Raw genomic sequence first — 21,964 nt, 5'->3', positions numbered from 1 at the left:
GCTCGCACCTTTCCTTATGCATGCACCCACCAAACTGTGTGACCGCCGCCTCGGGTTGGGCAACTTTATTACCGCGGAGACAGGTTGTAGGCGATTTGTTTTCTCATGCGGTACACGTATACATACACATATATACTACACGTACATGCAGGTTCACGGTTATAACGCTTCGCCGGTTCATTCGTTCTGCTGCCTTTGGCTGCACGCCTCGAAGTAATTCTTCCTCGCGTTGTGCCTCACGCCTCGCGCGCGGGCATTTATCACGGCACCGTGGGAGGGCGTCGGTATCATCGTCTTCTCACCAGGCCATTGGAAAGAGAGACAGGAGGCCAAGAGTAATGGACTCCTTGCCGCGTAACGAGCTCCGGTTCTCGGTTCCCGGGGTACGCTGGCATTCCCCTCCTCCTCCTTTTTGCGCATCGCAGAGTGCGAGAGGCGTTGAAACTGAGACCGGAACGGCGGTCGTGTGCTCTGTGGAACGTATACGAACAGAAAGGAAATAAGTCGCAGACAGTACGCGTATAGGTGTGCTGGAGGACTTCTTGTTGCGGTTCTCGCTGTGACAGCGACAAGCTGAAACCGAGACCCGGTATCCTTCCGACAGTACCGTGCCGCCTCTGGCTCGGGGTGGCATTTACGAAGGCCTACTGGTTCCACGTTGGAATGGGGGGTGTGCCCGTGCGCGACTCTTGTGAAACCAGAGAAACGATTGAACACATCCTATGTATCTGTCCCCAATGCGACGTCGAGCGTGAAGCTCTCCGGACAGCATCGAACCAGCTGGACTCAAGACCATTTTCGCTAATGAAGATCCTTGGACCATGGCCGTACGCGTCGATGGCACAGAAAGCCGCGAAAGCGCTGTTTAAGTTCTTCAAGTCGACAGGTCTTGGCAACCGCGTGAAGACTCGGTGCGAACCTTCAAATGTGCGCGAAACTGTGCTCTCTCTATTTCCTCTCTCTATATATATATATTTCATTCCCTTCCCCATGCAGGGTAGAAAACCGGACGTGCGTCTGGTTAACCTCCCTGCCTTTCCTGTCGTCTATTTCTCTCTCACTTTCTCTCCCACTATACTCACCTGTGACCGTGTAGGATTTGGCTGCTTATAGAAAAGCATTCATGATTAACTGAATATATACTTTAGATATAACGAACCGAAGGAAGAGAGGCCGCGTAATTGTCCAGATTGAAATTAACTAGCCTTTCTGAAGAGTGTTTATCGAAGGCTATAGAGACTCAACAGGAATTCTATGGAATGGCAGGACGATCACTTTTTTTTTTTTTTGCGAAAGGCGGGTCGAATTAAAGAGTGAGAACGCGAGCGCTGTATAAGACTCCAGACCCGGTTTGATATTCAAAATTGGGCTGGCAGTGCAAGACAGCGTGAGAAGCATGAACTGAGAACCGAGATACACGCAACGCTATATAGTACCGCCTATCAAGTGACTATTATCTGACTAAGGCCAAGACTAAAGCTTCAAGGCCTGAGCCTTGAAGCGTGCCCAAAGACCGTGCCCTATCACCTGGCAAAATCTTTCTACATCTCGTGTGTATGAACGTGTATTGAATAGACGCCCGGGGCTTTGCCAGGTCTTGTGTATGCGTTGTAGACAATCGCAGGATACATACTCGTATATCGACGGATATTGTGCGCGACCAGGTAGGTGTACCTACAGCTGCAGGGTGCTCGATCATCTCGATGTGGGTGGCTCCGTACGATCGACGAACGAGGGACTCTCTTTCGAGGCAGCGGAATACTAAAAGGCGTTGTCTGCTATTCTAACGGGGCACCTGTTTCTTTCTCGGAAGCTATTTCGCAAATGCTGAGGGGAGGGGGGGAGGTTACGTGCCAAAAACCGCGGTCTGATTACGAGGCATGCCGTGTGGTGGGACTCCGGATTAATTTGGACCACCTGGGATTCTTCAAAGTGCACCTAACGCACAGTACACGAGCGTTTTTCCCCCATTCCACCCCCATGGGTATTTGCTGCCGCCGCTGCTCGGTTCGAACCTGTGACCTCGAGCTCAGCACCGCTACGCCATCTCAGCGACTGAGCTACTGCCATGCCAGGTTGTAATCGACTTCTGGCGACCAGAACGGATGATGCCTACGCTCGCGTTATTCACGGGAAATTTGCTGTAGTGGTTAATTCCATCTGGCGACTTTCGTTTTAACCAGAGGGCACACTTAATATTATTTTTAATGTTCTTTTATTTATATTTGAATACGTCATGATGAATGAAGGACGGAAATGATACCGGAACGAGGCGGGGTGCTGATTATTATGCTAATGATGGAACGTTGTGCAACTTAGCTTTCTTTTTTGGATATGGCTTTGTCGGCAGCAACTTAATCACTAATGGATGGGGGCTCTGACGATTATTCTTTGACGAGAATATGCAGCGCTAAAAGTAAACGCGTCTCTAGTGCTCTGTGGTTACACACACACACACACACACACACACACGCACACGCACACGCACACGCACACGCACACGCACACGCGCGATGTCTCTACCAGCGTGACTGTTACTGTCCATGCCTCTACCGTTCCGGTACGCCGTAAACTGCAATTCGTATATATTTATAGCAGGCAGGCTGTAACTGTCCACCACTCGTATACGGGGTGTTTTTGCGAATACATCAAGCAATTTATAAATATTGCGTGTGGCAGATAGCGCAATTCTAGTAGCTGGTCTACTAGTAGGGGCAGGCGTTACTTGTGGGAAAACTTGAAATGCATGCTCGACTAATTAACAAACATTTAATGATTTAATTTTTAACTCATTACTTTGTGACATGTACTGTAATCTGCAAATTGTAGCCGGTGAAACTGCAAGACATATCCACTTGGAAAAAAAGAAAATGTGTGTGAATGACACCATTCTCGAGACATGTGCCATCAAACTTGAGTAAAATATGCACGGTTGTTTCACGTACTTTTTAACAAAATGCCGTTTTAGGCATTGATCGAAGCACAACTGGACCTGCAATGCATTTCTTCGCAAGCTTCGAGAATTAATATCTCAAAACTGGCATCGTACGGAGAATTGGCTCCAAGTGAATCCGTCTTGCGCACTCCCCGGCTAGAATTTGTAAATTTCAATATGTGCCATAATGTCGTTAGTCAAACAGATAATTAGTGAATATACTTAATTAGTCAATTATGCATTTCAATTTCTCGTGTTAAGTAATGTCCGTCTCTTCGAGTAGTCTAGCTCGAAGACTAGAATTTTGCTATCTGCCACAAGTAATTTTCAAAAATTGCTTAATGTCTTAGCAGAAATACCCGTTATATGACAGCTCTGTGTTGTCGCGAACCCAAGTTTCAATACAATGTAAGAATACGTACCAGCTGTAGCTGATACGTGACGCGAACGTCGGCAACCAATTTATGTATATATATATATATATATATATATATATATATATATATATATATATATATATATATATATATATATATATATATATATATATATATATATATATATATATATATATATATATATATATATATAGTAATACCACAAGAGCTTGCGCTCATTCCGTACCTACGCACTCTGTATAGAGTGCGTAGGTACGAAAGTATAAAGCGTATGTACGCTCTATACTCTGTACTATGCCATACTATACTATACTATACTATACTATACTATACTATTCTATGCTATACTCTGTCCACTCTATACTCTGTATAGAGCGCATACGTACGGAATGATATGCACTCTGTACAGATTGCATTCGATTACGAGCGCACCCGTTGAAAAAGAGGGCCCCGTCGGAAGGCGTTAGTTATAGCCGCAATGCCCGAGGCGCTGATGACTCGCACTCACCTTGCAGCGACATAGCGTTTTCGCGGAGCGTAATTGAGCCTCAAACAAGCAAAGATCTACTCACACGAACACTTAAACAACAACAAAAAAAGTCAGGAACAATTACGCAGTGTCTCGTTGATCTTCAGTTATAACGCTGCCCACGAATGCGCACGCACACGTGCACGCGTGCGCAAGCCGTGAAAATCGCGGCGCCCGCCGGAAGATAAACGAGCCGCAATCCCATCCCCGGTCGTTGCATATATATGTGCGCACTCTCTGGGGCCTCTCGTTCGCCAACCACGCGCGAGAACTGCCGTGCAGTTGCTATATAACATCTTCACTTATACTTGGCCGTGCATGCGCGCGGGGAGGCACGCCGCGCGGCTTGGGAGACGAGGATTCATGTGTTTCGTGTCGGTATCATGGCGCGTGAAAAATCGTCCCCGTCGTTTGCTCCTTCGCCCCCTCTCTCGTTCCTCCCCCCTTCGCATTATTGTCTTGGTCTTCGGTGTCGGCGTAGTGTACCTCGCCGCACATTTGCACCTGGGAGGGCGGAGATGGAGACGCCATTGCGGACGCCGCCGCCAAGCTTTCGCGAGTTTGCGCTCGGCCCCAGAAACGTTCTGTGCGATGTTATACGATATACGTACACAACCACATATGCCAGGCTGGCTCGCTTTATCGAAGACCAAATACCTTCCTGCTACCTTTCTTGTTTTTCTTCTTTTCTTTTTGGGGGGGGGGGGTGGAGAGGGCTGGGGGCGGGGTTGGCGTGTTCGCGGCTTTTAGGCTTTAGAGATGTGGACCGTGCCCCGTTTCTCTCCGAGTATGAAGAGATCGACATTGCTGGCTTACAACAGCGCCCGAGTAGTTGAGTCACTTGGATTGGGGCGGCACTCGAAAGCGGTCAGAACCTTCTATAGCACAAACTGGGTTACCAATTCTTGTCTGGTTTTGAAATATCCGCGTTAAAGTCTCCGACGGTGACCATAAGGGTATAGTTAGTGTCATCACGGCTAAGCCATGCAAAGTGCGTGGTCACGAACTTGTCGATATCACAGTTGGGTGTGCATGGAGATATATGCACAGTGGCTATCACAAATTGCCTATTTCGTTTGTACGACCCAGACATCCCCACAGTCGTTAGCATTGCCCTCTTGCGAGTGAAGGGTGTATGGTTTTACATATATTTTGTCCTTTGCATATAACGCAACGCCTCCTGGTCGTGAGCTCATGTGGTGTTCACAAGCGATTCCAGTGTACCAATGAACTTGAAACAATGCATTATTATTATTATTATTATTATTATTATTATTATTATTATTATTATTATTATTATTATTATTATTATTATTATTATTATTATTATTATTATTATTATTATTATTATTATTATTATTATTGGCTGAGTGCTTGAAGCCTGCTTCCCCTCCACCGTGGGTCAGCTCGGTATTGAACTATCTCCGGGATCGGCCTACGCTTACCTTTTTATTGTTGACACACAAACACGAAACATACATGGAACCCTATAGCCATATGTAGCTCCGGCGTAAAAAAAACTTCAGCAATTTATTCCTACTGTCAACGCACATACTGTGACCGCAGAAGGCTCTCTTATATAATGGCTGCCGCCATTTCGCGTCCTTGCTTGCTCTGTAAATAATAATGCTGTCTTCTTAAAAAGAAAAACACTTGTTTTGCGACGCGCCCAACATCGTATTCGTCAGCTATGCAGAGGTATCTGCTCTGCCCTCCAAAATACACACAGACGAATGTCGCCACACTCAGAGTCGTGCGTCGCACTCCTTTAAAACCCCGGGCACAAATTGTCGAGGGCTAATGGCGCGCTCCATCATATATAGCTCAGCCGACTATATATATATATATATATATACATATATATAACATGGCAGGACCGATTATTTCTTCAAGGATGCATTTTGCTCGTATGGCTGTCCACCTAAACGATGTTTATGAGGAAAGCGACTTTAGACGGCGCATGGTGTGTACCTCGTCTTGCCGAATTGCTTATCCCTGTCATTCCTTCTATAGCGAAAAAGTAACACATTTGGAGAGCTCTCTGGAAACATGCACGAACAGCGTGTTCTACGGTGGCCCTTGAGCGTTAGCTGGAAAGCGCTTGGCGGTGTGAATGCTACAGGTATGCATACTTGGTACTTCTCTCTCCCTTCTCTTTCTTCCCCTTCTCCCTTCCCCCAGCGTAGGGTAGCCAACCAGACTCTCGACTAGTTAACATTCCTGCCTTCTCTATCTATCTATCTATCTATCTATCTATCTATCTATCTATCTATCTATCTATCTATCTATCTATCTATCTATCTATCTATCTATCTATCTATCTATCTATCTATCTATCTATCTATCTATCTATCTATCTATCTATCTATCTATCTATCTATCTATCTATCTATCTATCTATCTATCTATCTATCTATCTATCTATCTATCTATCTATCTATCTATCACTCACTCAATGCACTTGTCATTGTGTGTGTCAGTTGTTTATGGGATGATGTCACCTGTGCGATCTCACATTATGCACTGTTATAAATATCATGGAAGGGAGGAAAAAAGATATCACGTGGTACAGCTCACTAGTTACGGCGCGCAGGACTCAAAATTTCACATTGCCTTTACGCTCTCGGGGTCGGCGTTTCTATGGTGGGCACTGCGTTGGCGGGCAATGTTTTGTGTTTATTCGTCATGTATGTGCTGATGTTGAGGCTTCGATCAGCAGGTGGCCGGACGGTGACGCGACACGATGGCGTTACTGCGATGACGGACAGGCCGTTGAAAAACTTATTTTCAAACTTTCAACTCCTGTCACTGTGACGAAAAACAAAGCAAACAAAAAACGAGGAAATACGCTTGCTGCGGGAAGCTTCAGCGTATACCGCGAGTAAATGATTACTAGGGACAGGTTCCCTGTGGAGCCGTTCCACTCCCATCACAAATGCAAATGAGGTCGCCGCTCGCGATGAAGGGTAACAGGCTCGGCATTGAGCTTGAGACGGGTATAGCTGGGGTTGGAAAAGTGAGCGGGGAAAGTAGGGGAGAGGGGCGCTGTAGGAAAGCCGAGTTGGTCGTCCCCGTATACCTTCACGTTTTCCTTTCTGTGGAAACGCGTCCCGTGTCGCTAACGGGATTTGGCGACTTGCTTGCTCGCTCGCTCGCTTCCTTATCCCCCCCCCCCCCCCCTCGTGCGCAGCGGCAGCTATAGCTCGCGCTGTTTGCTCGAAAATTAAGCGCCGGGAAAACAGGAGGTCTATATACGGTCTATACTTGAGCCGCGCGCGAGCACGCTATATAGGGCCGTCATCTCGTAGGCTTCACTCCACCTTTTTTTTTCTTTTTTTTTTTGCGCCGTGCTTACATCATTCGCCGTGTGTTCCAAACTGTGCTTGGATCTTACGCAACAAACATACAGAGCCCACACATTCGCGAATTCTGTTTCGCTTCCACTGCGCTATATACGCGTTCGCTCGTGTTTTAAATTGAATTAGTGAGCGTACGCTGGCGCCCCGCGGTTTCGGTGGAAGGCCCAGCTTCATGGTGTATCCGTCGCACGAACACCCTTGCGGCCTTTCTATTCTCGCGGCTTACAGAGCATGTGCCGGGGCTATACGGAGGTTTCGGTGTTTTCTGTGGAGGTATGGATCAGAATTGTGAGACCGTCCATTTGTAGAAATGTTAGCCTAAACCAAATCGTACGTCCAGAGAGAGAGAGAGAGAGAGAGAGAGAGCCACGTCAAGAGAGAAAGAGAGCAGAGAGGAGAAAGGCAGGGTGATTAACCAGAAGAGAAAATCCGGTTTGCTACCCTACGCTGGGGAGAGAGGGGAGTGGAGGTACAGAGATAAGGAAGTCGAGAAAGAGAAGGTGAGAGAGAAAGAAATCATAGACAGACAATCACGGCCACCACTGTCAACTTCACCGCTTGCTATTATACCGCAACGGTAACACTTGTGGCACTACAAACTCCAGTTTAGGCTACAGAGGCGCCTGTGCAGCTTCTCTTAATCTTAAGAACTGGAGCAGTGGCCTTGTCGCATGGCCCGTGAGCCCGGCATTCCAGAATGACTTCCTCTGTTGACGGTCTTTGATTAAAGCGCGCTGTTGCGAGGCCTCGCTTCTGTCACTTGTAGCGAGGACAGTCAGGCAGGACGTGTTGGAGGCTATATGCTGCAATCATTATACAAAGAAAATAAGGAGGCAAATGCCTATGTAGCTGCGCTCGCAAGGAAAGAAAAAGTCATATAAACCCAACCTGTTATATGTTATACCAGGTGATTTCTTTTCCGAGAACAGACTCGTTGAAGATCTCCGATATAGCTGATAGCGCAATCCTTTCGTATCAGCTCCACTACTTTAAACAGGTGAACAATATCTCCACGACCAATTGCGGTAACATGTCAGCTAATTAACGCAGCTTTAGTAATTGAATTTTTGTTCACTTTAGATCGCGTATCCCGACTGCGCCGAATTGAAGCCGAGCAATAGTGAAGCCACACTCAATTTAGCAAAAACCCGCCATCTTATAGCATCCATTTCAATGAATACGCGCTGTAAATATCCGTGGCGAAATGCATTAGTGTTTCATTTAGCTCTGATAAGCGCTGCATAAAAAATGCAGGTCCAATGTCTGTTAACTTGAGCGTCAGTACGTCTCGCCGCATGCTTTGCAGACCATGAAAGGAGAGGTATACAGAATAATCCTGACTCCCAGGGATTCATCGGCACCTGGCCACCGCTGGTCAAAGGTCATGATTGTGGGACCAAACTCTACTGCGTTGCAGACACTGCGCTACGCAGGTCACCACATGCGGAGGCGCCCGTTCGCCGCCACAGAGTATTGGAGATCTCCTAATATTACGTCATGTCGTCGGCTGTGACATTCAGTGTTTATTTAGCAAGAGGACACTACACTGCGGTCACGAAGACGACGAGTTAGATTACGTATAGATGGTGTCTTGGCTAAAACGCCAGTTTAGGTGTATCCGCTTTTCAATTAACCTTTACAAAAACTGCCATATAATTTTGTTTCTGTGTCTCCACTAAATTTTCGTTGCCCTCGCTATACTTTCTGTTGAAATGCAGCTCAATTACCATTCATTATGCTTGCAATTGATTAGCCTTCCTTCCCGTAACGTCTCCCGGTGGAGGCGCCGCGTCCACGAAACCCTCAATTCGTTCACTCCGTGCTTCTGTAACCCAGTTCTTCTTTTACAATTTTTTTCTTGCTCTCTACTAACTCGCCGAAGCTTTTCTTTAAGCTTCGTCGACCGCAGTCAAGCCGCGGGCCTCGAGCGTCGCGAAACTGTGTTCTCGTCCCCACTTCCCCACAAATCCCATTATGCAGTTGGCTTGTGTGTGTACAACCTGTTACGCACACCCGCACCGCAATCCAATTGAACGAACGCTCGCGGGGGGTTACGCGACGGAGCCGCCGCTATGAAGTTGCCGGCTTTTCGGATTACGCTTGCAAATCAGCTGCCTACAACACGCTCGCGCGAGCGGATATATGGGTGATTCGAGTTAACCGCTGGATTGCTGCAGGGGCTCGGTGTGTATATCGCTCTTGTGTGAGCGCTCCGCATACATATACGCGCGCGACCGAAGAACAAACAATGCTAGTTTAATAATCTAATGTTATGTATTACTCATTTTCTTCCTTTTTTTTTCTCAAGCACCGAATATTTATTTATTTCAGCTGAACACGAAGAATAAGGAGTACAGTGTTGCGGTTGGGACGCTGCCAGTACTCTCTCTTCCACGAAGCCGTTGATAAGGTGCCTCAGATGCATTATCGGGTGTTACTATACACACGGCGCGCTTTGACGGTGCTTCGACAGTGCTACTGTGGTCACGTGAGGCCGTTTGTAATGTCGTACCACGAGATTATAAGCAGGGCTTATTAGCGTTCGTTGTCACCATCGTATATCCCGTCACATGCTCGTGCTAACACAAAGTGGCTGCTTCATTAAGGTAACGCTTGGAACGTCTCCGGAGTGCCCTGAGGCGACAAATCGAATACGCCATGAGTACCCACGCCACTCGCCACGGCGATTCGGCGACTATGACGTTCAGCTGTTGAATACAAGGTCGGGGGTTCGGTGCTCCGTCGCAGCGGCTGCATTTCGATGAGGGGGAGATGCAAGTATAGGCTCATTTACTAAAGACTTGGGTATGCGTACAAGTTTACATAGAGAGAGCCATTTAGCGGCGAAAGCGTGCGCAACTTAGTCGTTGGGTTCTATATACTTGCAAATGGTCCTAAACAAGAATAGTGTTCTTGGCAAACATCAATATTTGGAAGGTTCGATTAGACCGACTAGTCCGACGGCAGCGCGAGGCTCTCCGCACTTTTCTTTTTTTTTTTTCGTTTTAGTAACTTCTGCTGTCGAGCTAGTTGGTACATGGTACATTTGCTACAGTGTTTTATTCTGTTGTCCGTATCTTATTTCTTGCACCTAAAACCATATCTAAAAGCCATTTTTTTTTCTAAATGCATAATTGTCGAAAAGACTGCAGCCAGGTTTGCAGTGCGGCTCCATTTTGATGGCACTGGTCGAGAGATTTTTCAGCGGCACCCAAGCTTTTAACCGCCGAGACATTTTCTTTTTTCTTCTTCTACGTGTTGTAACATACACATAGGTTTGAATTCAGCTTTGTCTGACGGCTGGCATACTTCTGCGCGGAGGGGAGGTGGAAGATTCGAGACTCCATCGTTTGCTTAGCGTGGAGGAAAAAAAAATGAAGATGAAGAAACATCCGTTCTTTTGCTTTTTTAATAGGAATATCGTGAGCAACAAGCGTGTCCATATGCATATTCCATAGGGTAACAGGTAGCGATTCAAGTATGACTGAAAAGGTCAGAATGTATGACCATAATGTACAAGGAAAAAGAGTGCAAACACGGATTAACCCGTCCCTAATTTTGCTTGTATGCGCCTTTCCCGCCATACGTTAAGGAATGGTAGAGGACTCAAGAACGGGGCACTTCACCAACAGGGAGGTTGACGTCCGCAGGTCGAGACATTGGCTATAGTCCAGTAATAGTACTAACACATTAGATGGAAAACGCAGCAGTCGGTCATTGAGCGATTGATTGATCGATTGGCTGATTTGTCTTTGCATACAGACGATGGGGCGACCTATTCACTGCTAATGCCATCCTCTTACCATAGGCCGCATATGATATGCAGTTGACAAGCCGTAAAAACGTATGTTCTGAAATCACAGCCTGCTACGTGATCTGTATAACACTGTGCGCGACAGAGTCTTTTGATAACCTGTCGTAATCGGCTCAAGAGAAGTCGGGGAGACAGCGTTACGATAGAACGTGCAGCGATAGCAGTCCGCAGGGTCGTGGTTACCCGAGATGTTCGCACTATAAACGCGACAAACCTGGTATGGGCAACATCTTGAACGGCATACTTCACCAGTCGCATGCCGTGAAAAATGGACGGACACAGCGGACAAAGAGGATGCAAGCAAAAAGAAAAAAAAGAAGAAGCGTGCCTGAACAAGCGGTTCTCCTATACCGCTCTGCTTGTACCTCTCATTCATTTTTTTTTTCTTTCTTCGTATAATTGTTTGTCTCTCTCTGTTCCCACGTCGCGCTTATACACCTATACCGACGCACCCAGTCCAAAGCGCGCCACTTCGCGGCAAACACCGACCTCCCCGCTCATTCCACGCAACCCGTATGATCGGCACGGCGTTGCGCAGAGTACACGCCTGCTTCAGTGGCGGCCGCCTTGCGGCGCATCCGCTGTCCACAGCCCGAGGCGTCCACTACACGGCAGGCGCGAGGCTGGGCATCGAAGCAAGAGCTCAGTTCGAGCAGCGCTGGTGGGGGGGTGTCACTAGCAGACAATGCTCTGAGGGTCATTTCCCTTTCGTTCTCGGAAGGCCGCGCGCGCGAGCTCGCGTTCGCCGCGTATGTGTGCCTTCACGCCTGAATGCCGCACGGAGCGCCGACCGGTCTCGCAATCTATCGAGAGCGAGCGATGCTGAGCGACCATAACCCCGCGGCGCCCTCCCGCTCGCCCCCGTCTCTGTCTAACTTTGCGGCAAGTGCCCTCAGGGGGGCCTAGAGGCAGGGAGTCCTTGCGCTTCTCCGGCGTTTTGTAGATTTTGCTTTTAAGTGGGCGCAGTCGATCGTTTATGGTGCTATAACGCTGACCCGGATCATGAGTGCATGTACTGAACTTGAAATTAAACGCTAGCGCAGTTCCTGGTGCCGCCTTCGTCACTTGAGTAAAGCGATCTGCCCCCCGCCCTCTTTCTTTCACCTTTTTTTTTTTTCACGCGCCATTCAAGAGTTCTTTTGACACCATCGAATATCGTCCATTTCTTCTTTTCCTCTAAGGTTTCACTTCTTTTCGTAGCTCGGTTCAGTTGTCTGCGGTATCATCAGGAGAATTCTTCAATCATCGAATCCTGCCTAATCTGTAACGCTACATTTCATCATTGTGCTCATGAAGATAGACACGCAGTGGCGGAAGCGTACAGCGTGCCAGCAATATCATAAGGGGCACTATCAGGCTCTCAACGTCGCAATTTTCAAACCTTCGCGCATATAATATGCGTGCGGGGAATGGCACGAGAGCGACGACTTGCGTGACGTGTGGGCAACTGCAAACAATTGCGTGGCACAATAATGCGCATATGCGGCATGCGCTATAGTCACGTGAGTCCTACGCAGGCGCGCAGCCGTATGAGGGCACACACACACACTGGCCGAGTCGACGTGATGGCAATCTCAGCTTCTGGGAGGATTTCCGGCCGGAAGTCCGAGTGACCCGCCCACCGAGGCTCACACTCCTCTTGTGTGTGTGTGTGTTCTTTTTTTTTAACCTGTTTTTACTACTTTTGTCTTGATCACACGTTCTTCGCTATGGCTGTTGTTTTTGAGGAACGGCGACACAACTCGAGGGAAGAGAAAAAGAAATCTAATCGGGAATTAAACACCGAAACGAACCACGGTTCGTTGATTATTAAGCCCGGAGATAGGGGGGAGGTGGGGGGGCGCAAAGCAAACGCGTGTGTTAAGGAAGCGGAACAGTTTCGAGGGACGCGTGCTTCTGCGCATGCGCCCGGGGAAAATGAGAACCGAGATTCCTGATAAGCGTTCCCTGTGGCTGCGTACGCCGAAGAAGACCTGTGAGTTTTCAAGGGGTTCGCGCCTTTGCGTGACGTATAGTGCTGAGCACTGCTTCAAATCTTGATAGAGGGGAATTGGGAATTAGCTTGTGGGCCTCCGAGAAAACTTATTAGCGCAGAAAGTTAAGACTACCGTTGTTGAATTTAGCGTTACGCACGTTTACGGTGACTGACCGGCATGCTACGGACTTCGTGTCATTCTGACGCTCTCGGCGTCCTCTTCAGCAGTGCCGGCGCTTTGTCACCGCGCCGACACCTGTTATAGTCGTTCTGCTCGTGAATGCCGCGCGCTATGATCGCGTATGCCATGAAAAGCAGACTACCGTGTTCGTGACCACCGAGTGCCTCCGAGATCGAGGGGAGCACCGCAGGTCCCAAAAGCCATGCTTCTTTATATAGGGACGCAACGTCCAGCGCGTACAAGAGTTCTAAGCAGGCCTACTTGGTTTACGACCATTATGGTGGAAAAAAAATGCTTCTGTCGTGTTCGTCCATTTGTTGCCCGTCGTCCATGTTGATCGCTTATTAGACTATATCTCCTCTTTCGCCTCACCCATCACTTCGTTAGCGCGCGCATGCAGAGTGTCGTACTTCACGAAAATCTGGTCGGACTATTTATCTTCAGAAGGTCTACGGTCGTTTCGTTGGATATTCTACTGAATGTTTGCTGGCAGCCTGCGCACTGGTATCCCAACGCTTCTTTGTCGACAATATCCGGTTAGATTTCTTGCAAATGACCCGCTTGGAACACTATAGACCACAATATAAAAGGGGAAATGAAGCTGCTAATGCCTTTTGCCTATAGACAGCATGTGTATATGCATTATAGTGAGAAATACAGTCAGTCCGTGAGAAAGCAAGGCAGTACATTTCTTGTCCACGGAAATTATGCAGCCTATCTAAATTTCCCCTTACAAGGTAACAATGTAGCAAAGAAAATAAGCTTGTTACCAATTTCTTCCCTATGAATAGTTTGGCTACTTCCCATTCACAAAAGCCAATACTGCAACTAAATGTGGACGACGGTTGTGTGCAGATCGCAAAGAAGAATTTGTTCTCGAGACGAAGGCTGTGCCCGATGTGACAGCTACATGCTTCTGTCGCAGTACAAATGAGCTCAGAGGTGAAGGAACAGCCGACAAACACTTTCTGCAGAGCTTGAGCCCAGACCTTTAATCGAGAGATGTACCACCCGGTCGGTCCGTAAGTGGGCCACTGGTGGTGCTGAGCTCGCCACCTAAGGTGCAGTTCCTCCACTAATGCCCAATTAAGGTGAAGCTTTAGCTCGGCGCTAACTCCTACTTCTCTCGTAAAAAAAAATAATCAGGAAGAGCTGACGTCCGCTGATTATTTCACGACGGTTCGCCGTCCGTTAATAACACCGACGTCGCGTACAGGGCGAGATTATTTGGGTAGATGCGGGAGTCGATAGGGGGCGCAAATGGGCTCCCGCAGCCGTACTCGGCGGACACAGCTTATGGCCTCGGATGCAGGTGTATCCATCGTGCAGCAGAAACCCGGAAACCGGGGAGCAGAAGGCCCTCTGACGACGCGTTATCGACACGCCGATCTGCGTAATCGGTGGGTCCTGTGTGTACGGTAGTGGCTACTTAGGCACAGAGTTGCAGAAAGGGATGTCAAAATAGTGTGTGCGTGCGTTCGTGTGTGTGTGTGTGACCTGTCGTGGAGGAAAAGGCAGACGAGACGGACGAGCTGGTCACGCAAATGAGCAGCTGAACTTTCCATCCAGTTTCGCGGACGAGCCCGAGTGGTATCTCATTTGCTTCGCTGGTATACCTTAGCAGTCATTGATTGAATGTACGCATGAATGAACGGCTATAGCTGAAGTCCCCCTTCGTAGAGCTTATGTATACAGCAAGCTTGCAAGGTATACTCCGAGGCTCCAGGCTCAAGATGTACCAAAGAACGGACCGTTGAAATGCCAAGGCGATACACGCGGCGACTCATGGCTTACGGTGCTCTATAGGGCTGAGCACGAGGTCGCGGGTGCGATTCTAAACAGCAGAGGCTACGTTCCGATGGGGATGGTATGAAAAAAAAAAAAACGTTCGTGTACTTATATTGTGCACTCTAAAGAAACACGTACATGCGGCCGATATAAACCTGGAGCCACAACACTCTATAGGGCCAATACGTTATGTGTTCTTTGGGACGTTGAAACCTATAAACTTCATCTCGGACTTCTTAAAATGGGAGGGCATACCCAGACGATTTGGTTATTAGTAGTAATTATGCGTGATATTCAATAAAATCACAACAGAAAATTTATTGAAAATAACAACAACGAAAAAAGAAACCAACCTAATTCTCATAACGAGTTTTGCAAGGGTTCCTTCGTGATTGTTTGTTGTTTCACGCCTTTTTCATGTGAAGCAAGCAGCATGTCCTCCAACTGTTTATAAAGTATTTCAACAGCCGCTGCGATGTTACGTTGTACAGAGCTTCCCAGCGTCGAAATGTACGCGTACTATTTTCTTTCCTTTTCTTCCTTTCTTTTTGAGGGGGAGGGGGTGAAGAGGAGGGAGAGCGGTTCTGAAAACGGCAGCACGCCCTACTATGCCTTCTCAGCGGATTCAGAAACGGCATATACCAGAGGCTGCCACTTAACAACTGAAAGATTGTTACATATTAGTTATTTAGGTACCTGTCCTCTCCACTTAGAACCTCTACGTAGTGAAATTGCTAGCAAGAGAAGGTAGTTTTCATCAGTATGCAGACTGATGGTGCTTAAATATGGCCATTTTAATCGAATGATCACAAGCAAGGTTGTTCCGGTTCAAGGGTAGTGTCTCCATTCCTACATAGAAGCATACGCGAGACAAACTTGAAACAATATTCGTATTTTCTTGATAGTTTGTTTGTTTGTTTACTTTTCAGAGATGACAGATACTTTTGGAACAAGGCAGCTGCGAAACGATCGAATTTCCTCAACACCGTGTACGCTATAGCGGAGGGTTATTAAAATCCATCCTCCTCTCATGCGTGCTGCGCACAAGATCGCAAACGATGTTTCCTTGACTCCTCGATCTCTTGACGCAGCGCGCGAAATCCTTTTCGAAAGGTTTCGTGTTTCGAGGACTTATTAGATGCGCAGCTATATACATGGCAGTCAGTCAATGAGAAACACAGGCCTCTTTGCTGCGTGGCCTCTTCATCGCCGAGGGGTTAAATTACGTGACTTATAGTCACGTGTAATTCTTATATGGCTCTTGCCTTTCCTATTTGTTTACGAAACCGCTCGCTGAGTCCACACGTTCCATTCATCGAGACCACCTTAGCATCAATAACTGCAACGTACTTTTTCAAACCAATCCTTTAATTACATCACCACGATGCTTGGTGGCGCAGACAAAACGCCTTTATACATGGTTTGACCAGAGGTCTACGCCCCCACCTAAATAGATTTGCCGCGATTCCAGTGTAATACGGCGATATTGTGGTAACCTAAGCGTCATTTCTTCTTTATTTGTATGTCTTTTCCGCGCTATCTGCTTACGAGCAAGTTCAAATTTACACTGACGCCTCTTCAACGCGTCCGCCCATCGCATGGCGCAAAATGAGATGAGGTAAGCGACAGCAACTCTAACAGCCCCTGTCTTTTTCTGCCGCCGCAGGTTGCTTCAGCAGCAGATGCAACAGCAACAGCAGCTCGCCCAGCAGGGCTACGGCAGCTCGAGCAGCACCAGCTCGACCGGCTCCAACCGGAACCACAACCACCACGGCACCAAGAACGGCACTTCCGGTTCCGGGGGCTCGCACCACCACCAGGGCTCCTCGGTGGCGTCGGGCGGAGGAACGGGAGGCGGCACCGGCGGCGGCGGTCACCACCACCGGACGTCCTCGTCTTCCTCCGCGGCCGTGGACAGCCGGAGGTCCGCCGGCGGCGGCGTCGGCCCCAAGTCGCCCGGCGTCGGCGACGACAACAGCTGCGGCAGCTACGGCGACAGCTCGGCGGCCCCGAGCTCGCCGACGCCGCTGTCGACCACGTCCGAGTCGAGCCGGAGTCCGAGCCCTCGGCCGCCCCAATGACATGAGGCCCCGCCCGCCCTGATGGCCGGGGCGGGCGGTGGGCTCGCGCTGAACCCCAGCTGCCTGGTCGGCGGTCCCGCGGCTCCGGGAGTGCCGCTTCCGACGGGACTGCCGCTGGCCACGACGGCCGTACCGCTGGCCGACGCGCTGCCGTCGTTCGAGCAGTACCTCCAGTATCTGTTCATGTCCCTGCCCCCGCCGCCGACGGCCTTCTACGCGGCCGCCGCGGCGCACCAGCAGCAGGCGCAGCAGTTGCTCCAGGAGCAGCAGCACCAGCAGCAGCAGCTGCTCAAGAAGCAGGCGGCGGTGGCCGAGACGGACGACGTCGAAGAGAAGGTCGACGTCGTGTCCTCCACGCCGGAGCCGGCGTCGGACGAAGAAAAGTGAACCTAGACGAACTTGTTGTGGGGACAAGTTGGCCGATGCTTGGGAGGAGTCGTCGCAGCGCAAGCAAGACGCGCATAAAGAACGGTAGACGGTGCAGAAGACGGGACAGCACAATCGCTACTGTTCTGCCTTCAGTTCCTCGTGTCATTCTTGTTTGCGCTACGGGTGGCCTCCCGAAAAGTTCAACCCCTCGTCGCCATCGTGTACAGTGGAAGCTTGTGTGTTCAAGACTGAAGACTTGGCGGAAAGCGCGAGGACAAAGCGCAAGGACATCTGTGTGCCCTGGACTGGAGAAAGGCCTCGAAGTTACGCTGCGGTCCTTGTCTTCTGCGCTGTGATATATTTAGCGTGTTCGCCCCGATGAACGAAAAAGGCCCGTCTCTCTATCTTCCTCGAGCCTCTTACGGGAAAGGTGTGCACAAGACTGACGTCACGCATTGGGGCCTCCTACAAAGTGAGGCGTTCGCACGTGTGTGTCTTGAAGTGCAGCTTCACTGGACGAGCGACTTCTCTGCAATCCTGTTATTTTTCTTTTCTCTCTTCTTTTTTGGGTGCGTGATGAATACGACTGTGGTGGGAACTCTCAGACATTTTTCCCACGCTGGACAAACAGAAAGGAACACTCTTGGTGCGAGTAAGCGCATCGCGGTGTCTGTGTGTGCGTGCATCGGCGCATAGCTTTTGCGCATATGTAACCTGTACCACGCGGACGGGTTTAGAAAGAGACCTTCACGTGCATGCTTATCTGCATGCGTGTCTTGGACGTTGCCCTCCCACCGAAGAAAAAAAAAGACGACACGGCAACATGGAGTGGGTTGCCAGAAACTCCGCATCGTATCTTATGTGACTTCTGTGTATAGCCGTGGGGGTTCTTAAGTAATATGTATTTACGCACCGGGCGCCGAAATCGCACTATACGGTGACAGCGTGCGAGAGCCGATTCCAGAGGCTCCTTAAGGTGATTTGTAACTCAAATTAGCTGAGAAGAGTCCTACGAGTAAAAAAAAAAAAAGAAAAGAAAAAATCGAAACGCGTGTTCCTTGTCAGGTATTCTTGGTGGTCATTATCTCCTACACTTCGGGACATTAGTCTCAGGGGTGAGAAGGTGCTCCTTTGATCGTTTGAGCTACGAGGTCAGCGACGACTGATCTGAAAGAGAAATTTTAGAATTATCTATTCGGAGTCTTTTCAACCGGATTGAGATGACCTACGTGAACCGGTGTAGAGTGTTCTGGGCGATGTCTACAAAATCAGCAGATACCCAGTTCATCGAACATGAAAAAAAAAGAATTCGGTGGTGTTGGCGGCTTGCTCGAAGACTGAAACATCGTAGTTGTGCGTAGTAGGCGTTGTTTATCACGCGTATTTATCACGAGCGTCAATCGTGGGATTGTCACACATGCCAGCCGCACCGCAGTGGAACGCTGCTCAAAAGCTGGCATATGAAACTGGTCTAACAGTTGGCAAAATCCCTTCGTACTTAGCTTCAATGTCCAACTTGACAATTCCAGGGGGTCAACGTTATCCGTATTCCCCCACTATACCGTTCTTCGTAATCAGATTGTCGTTTTGGCGTGGAGAAACCTGGAATTTGATTTTAATTTAATTTTAAGGCCGGTTTTTCGTCAGAATACTCTATAGCACGTGTAAATGGAATAGTGTAGGTACAGGACTCAACCCCACATCACATGGCAAAATTGGGCGCCTTTGATACACTGTAGAAGGGTGTGTACTTGACTTACTCACAGAGCAACGAAAATTGGCTATCCTCTAGCTACTTCACTGATCAGGAACCTGAGATTAGCAAAAAAATGCTGCATCACAACGCCATTAACATGACGGGAAAAGAAAGCATTTCACTCTGATCAGTGCATCATACGAAGCGATCCAGTTAAAGGACATCTCTCACTCGCTGTGTCAGGTATGCGTTATGGGTCATCTTGGTGCAACTGAAAACCAATTTTAGCCGTGGTTAAAAAAAAAGAAACACGTTTTCCAAAACTGCAGATGGGCAGAGTCATTCTTTCCGAACGGGAGCACCTTCTCACAGTCGATCTTTGAGAACATTTTCTTTTTTTTTTTGTGATCTGTGACCATTGGTATCTTTAGACCGCATCGCAGATGCCCTTCTTTAGGAGCACTTTGTTCAATTTTTTTTTTTTTTGAGCTACAGCCACGCACGCAAGTTAGTCGATACTGTTGTGAATCTCGCGCAACACTTTCGAGACGGTGCTAAAGGCCCTTAAACTTCGTAAGGCAGCGCCACGCTTTGAAGAATGTCTCCTCCTACTCGCGAGCTGTAGCCGAGGCCCACGCCGCGTCGCTATTGGCCTAATAGCATCACGTGGGCCCTCGCGCCGTGCTTCAGCGCCATTTTCGCTCGAGAAGCGTCTACGAAGTGGCGAGGAGCGCATGTTGGCGCCCTTGCTATGCTCGAGCGGTGTAGGCGGCGCCACAGTCGAGGAGGGAGCGTGAAAGAAAGTAGAAACGAGGAGGAGCGAAGGCGGAGGAGGAGAGTGTTGCTACTTTATGAAGTTTAAGGGACTTCAGACGGTGCGCGTTCATAGCGCGACGATGCCGAGCGCGTGCGCTTCTGTTTTATACTCCGTCGAAACCGATCGAAACCTTCTCTCTCTCTCTCTCTTGGAACGTCAAGCGCAGTTTTGGAATGCTACGAACCGCGTGTGCGTGCGCCATTGTATGTGTACGGGTGTCCCGTGTCGAACACGCCGCTTTATTGGTTTTCACTTTCTTTCTTTTTTCTTTCCTCCATTTTTTCTGTGTCACACTTGTGCGATTTTACAGTGACCATTTTGGCTGGAGGAGATAGAAGGGACTCGGGGGAAAAAAGGCTTTTTTTTTTAATCTATAGGGGTGCTCGAATACTGAAAATTTCGAATTGAATATGAATGCTGGACAAAAAAATAAGGCCTCGAAGTATGGTATTATTCGATTGATTTATTGATTCGTGGGATTTAACGTCTCAGAGCAACCTTGAGGCTCTTAAAGACGACCTCGTGGGGGACATCGAATTAAGTTTGACCACCTGGCGTTCTTTAATGTGAGCCTAAATCCAAGTATACGCGAGTGTTTTTTTTCGCACCCGTTGAAATGCGGCCCCCGCAGCTGGGAATCGAACCAGGGACCTCGTTTCTCAGCAGTGCAACGCCATTGCCACTAAGCTATACTGCGGCGGTTAACTATCGAATTCAACGCGAAATTTCTTTTTTACTTCCTATTCTGCAAGAAAGAAGCACGTGAAATAGTGGTCGTAAAATGAAAAAAAAAATGTCCCTTAATGCGCGCAAGTGACAGTTAGGATGCAGCTTGTAAATTATCACAAAGCAAAAGGTGACCGTAGAAATTCACTGCAATTGTTTCGCTGGTTGTCTTGCGACGGCCACGAGAACCGGCCAATGGACAAGGTGCGTGAATCGTTTTCCCCGTGGCCAGCTGCATAGGCGCCAGTAATCGCAAAAAAAAACTATATAATCAGCCATAATAGAATATCTGTAGAAATCGTATTCTAGAATGGATACAATCCGATTTTAAACGAAATTGTTCCACTGCTCTTGGAAATTTTCGAATATTCATGCACCCCTAATTCTTTTTTTTTTGTGCTACCTGCTTTCTTCAAGAAATGGGAATGCCTGTCCTTGCTGTGCTTCGATATTCGCAATGTCTTTTTAGTGCTCTGTTGGTAGGAATTTTTTTTATAAACAGTCCTCACATTTCTGTTTGGCTGGCTCGAACACAGCGCCTTTTTTCTTCATTTTCATTCTTTTTTTCAATACGTGAGTCTGATAACTGCGCATCTGAAATATGCCGGGGTCACATCCGCCTACGAGTCATTCGTATCGTACGAATGAAACTGAGAAATCCAAATACGTAGCAGAGGGTCAAAATGCTAGATCCTTTTTTTTTCATCTTTTTTTCTTTTTCTTAGATGTGTAAACAAGGCTAGATTTGGTGCATGTGCGCAGATATCGCGCGTGAATTCTCGTTCCAAGCAAGTGGTGGCTTGCACTGATGGCGCCATGTTGGATAACCGTCACGGTGAGAAGCTGCGCGTTCTGACGACAAGTGCAAGCTATCTATAGTCCGAAATGTCCGCTTCGATAAGACGTACGCGGTATTAGGAGGAATGCTATGCTGAGTGACGACTGCGGTTTATCTCGATCCATCGGGGGCTGTATCACGGTTCGAGTAATCGTTTGCGATCGAAAGAATGAATGATTCGAAAGAGTAACACTGCATTCAGTGCTATTTTGTCACTTCTGTGTCTCTTTTCTTTTCATTGAACGCTCTGTGGCACGCCAAAACTGAAGGTGCGTAATGAAGCCCGAGAAAAATTGTTAAAACAACACCAAAATTCTCCGTTATGAAGAAAGTTTTGTTTCAGCGCGCCAATTACTTGAACTTGGCTCCATTAAGCGGCGATTTGGCTAAGTGACACTATTCGGGGTGTACTCGCTTGGCCGGAGATCTTTCGGGCCAGTTTGTGGAAGCGATTTTCG

The 21,964-nt window shown here is 48.2% G+C and overlaps 1 protein-coding gene across 1 annotated transcript in view; it reads left to right on the top strand.

The window, feature by feature from the left end:
• The window catches only part of LOC142588256 (homeobox protein SIX6-like), a 91,359-nt gene extending 74,299 nt beyond the window's left edge, over positions 1-17,060 (top strand). Inside the window, exon 2 of the mRNA XM_075699823.1 lies at positions 16,646-17,060. Within this exon, the coding sequence (XP_075555938.1) occupies positions 16,646-17,060 (415 nt within the window). The remainder of the gene's footprint in view (positions 1-16,645) is intronic.
• Positions 17,061-21,964: the final 4,904 nt, after the last annotated feature.

Source organism: Dermacentor variabilis, chromosome 7 (genome assembly GCF_050947875.1).
Source record: "Dermacentor variabilis isolate Ectoservices chromosome 7, ASM5094787v1, whole genome shotgun sequence".
NCBI classification, from domain to species: domain Eukaryota; kingdom Metazoa; phylum Arthropoda; class Arachnida; order Ixodida; family Ixodidae; genus Dermacentor; species Dermacentor variabilis.
Note: the sequence above shows the minus strand (reverse complement) of the source record. Positions and strands in the feature narration are given on the sequence as shown.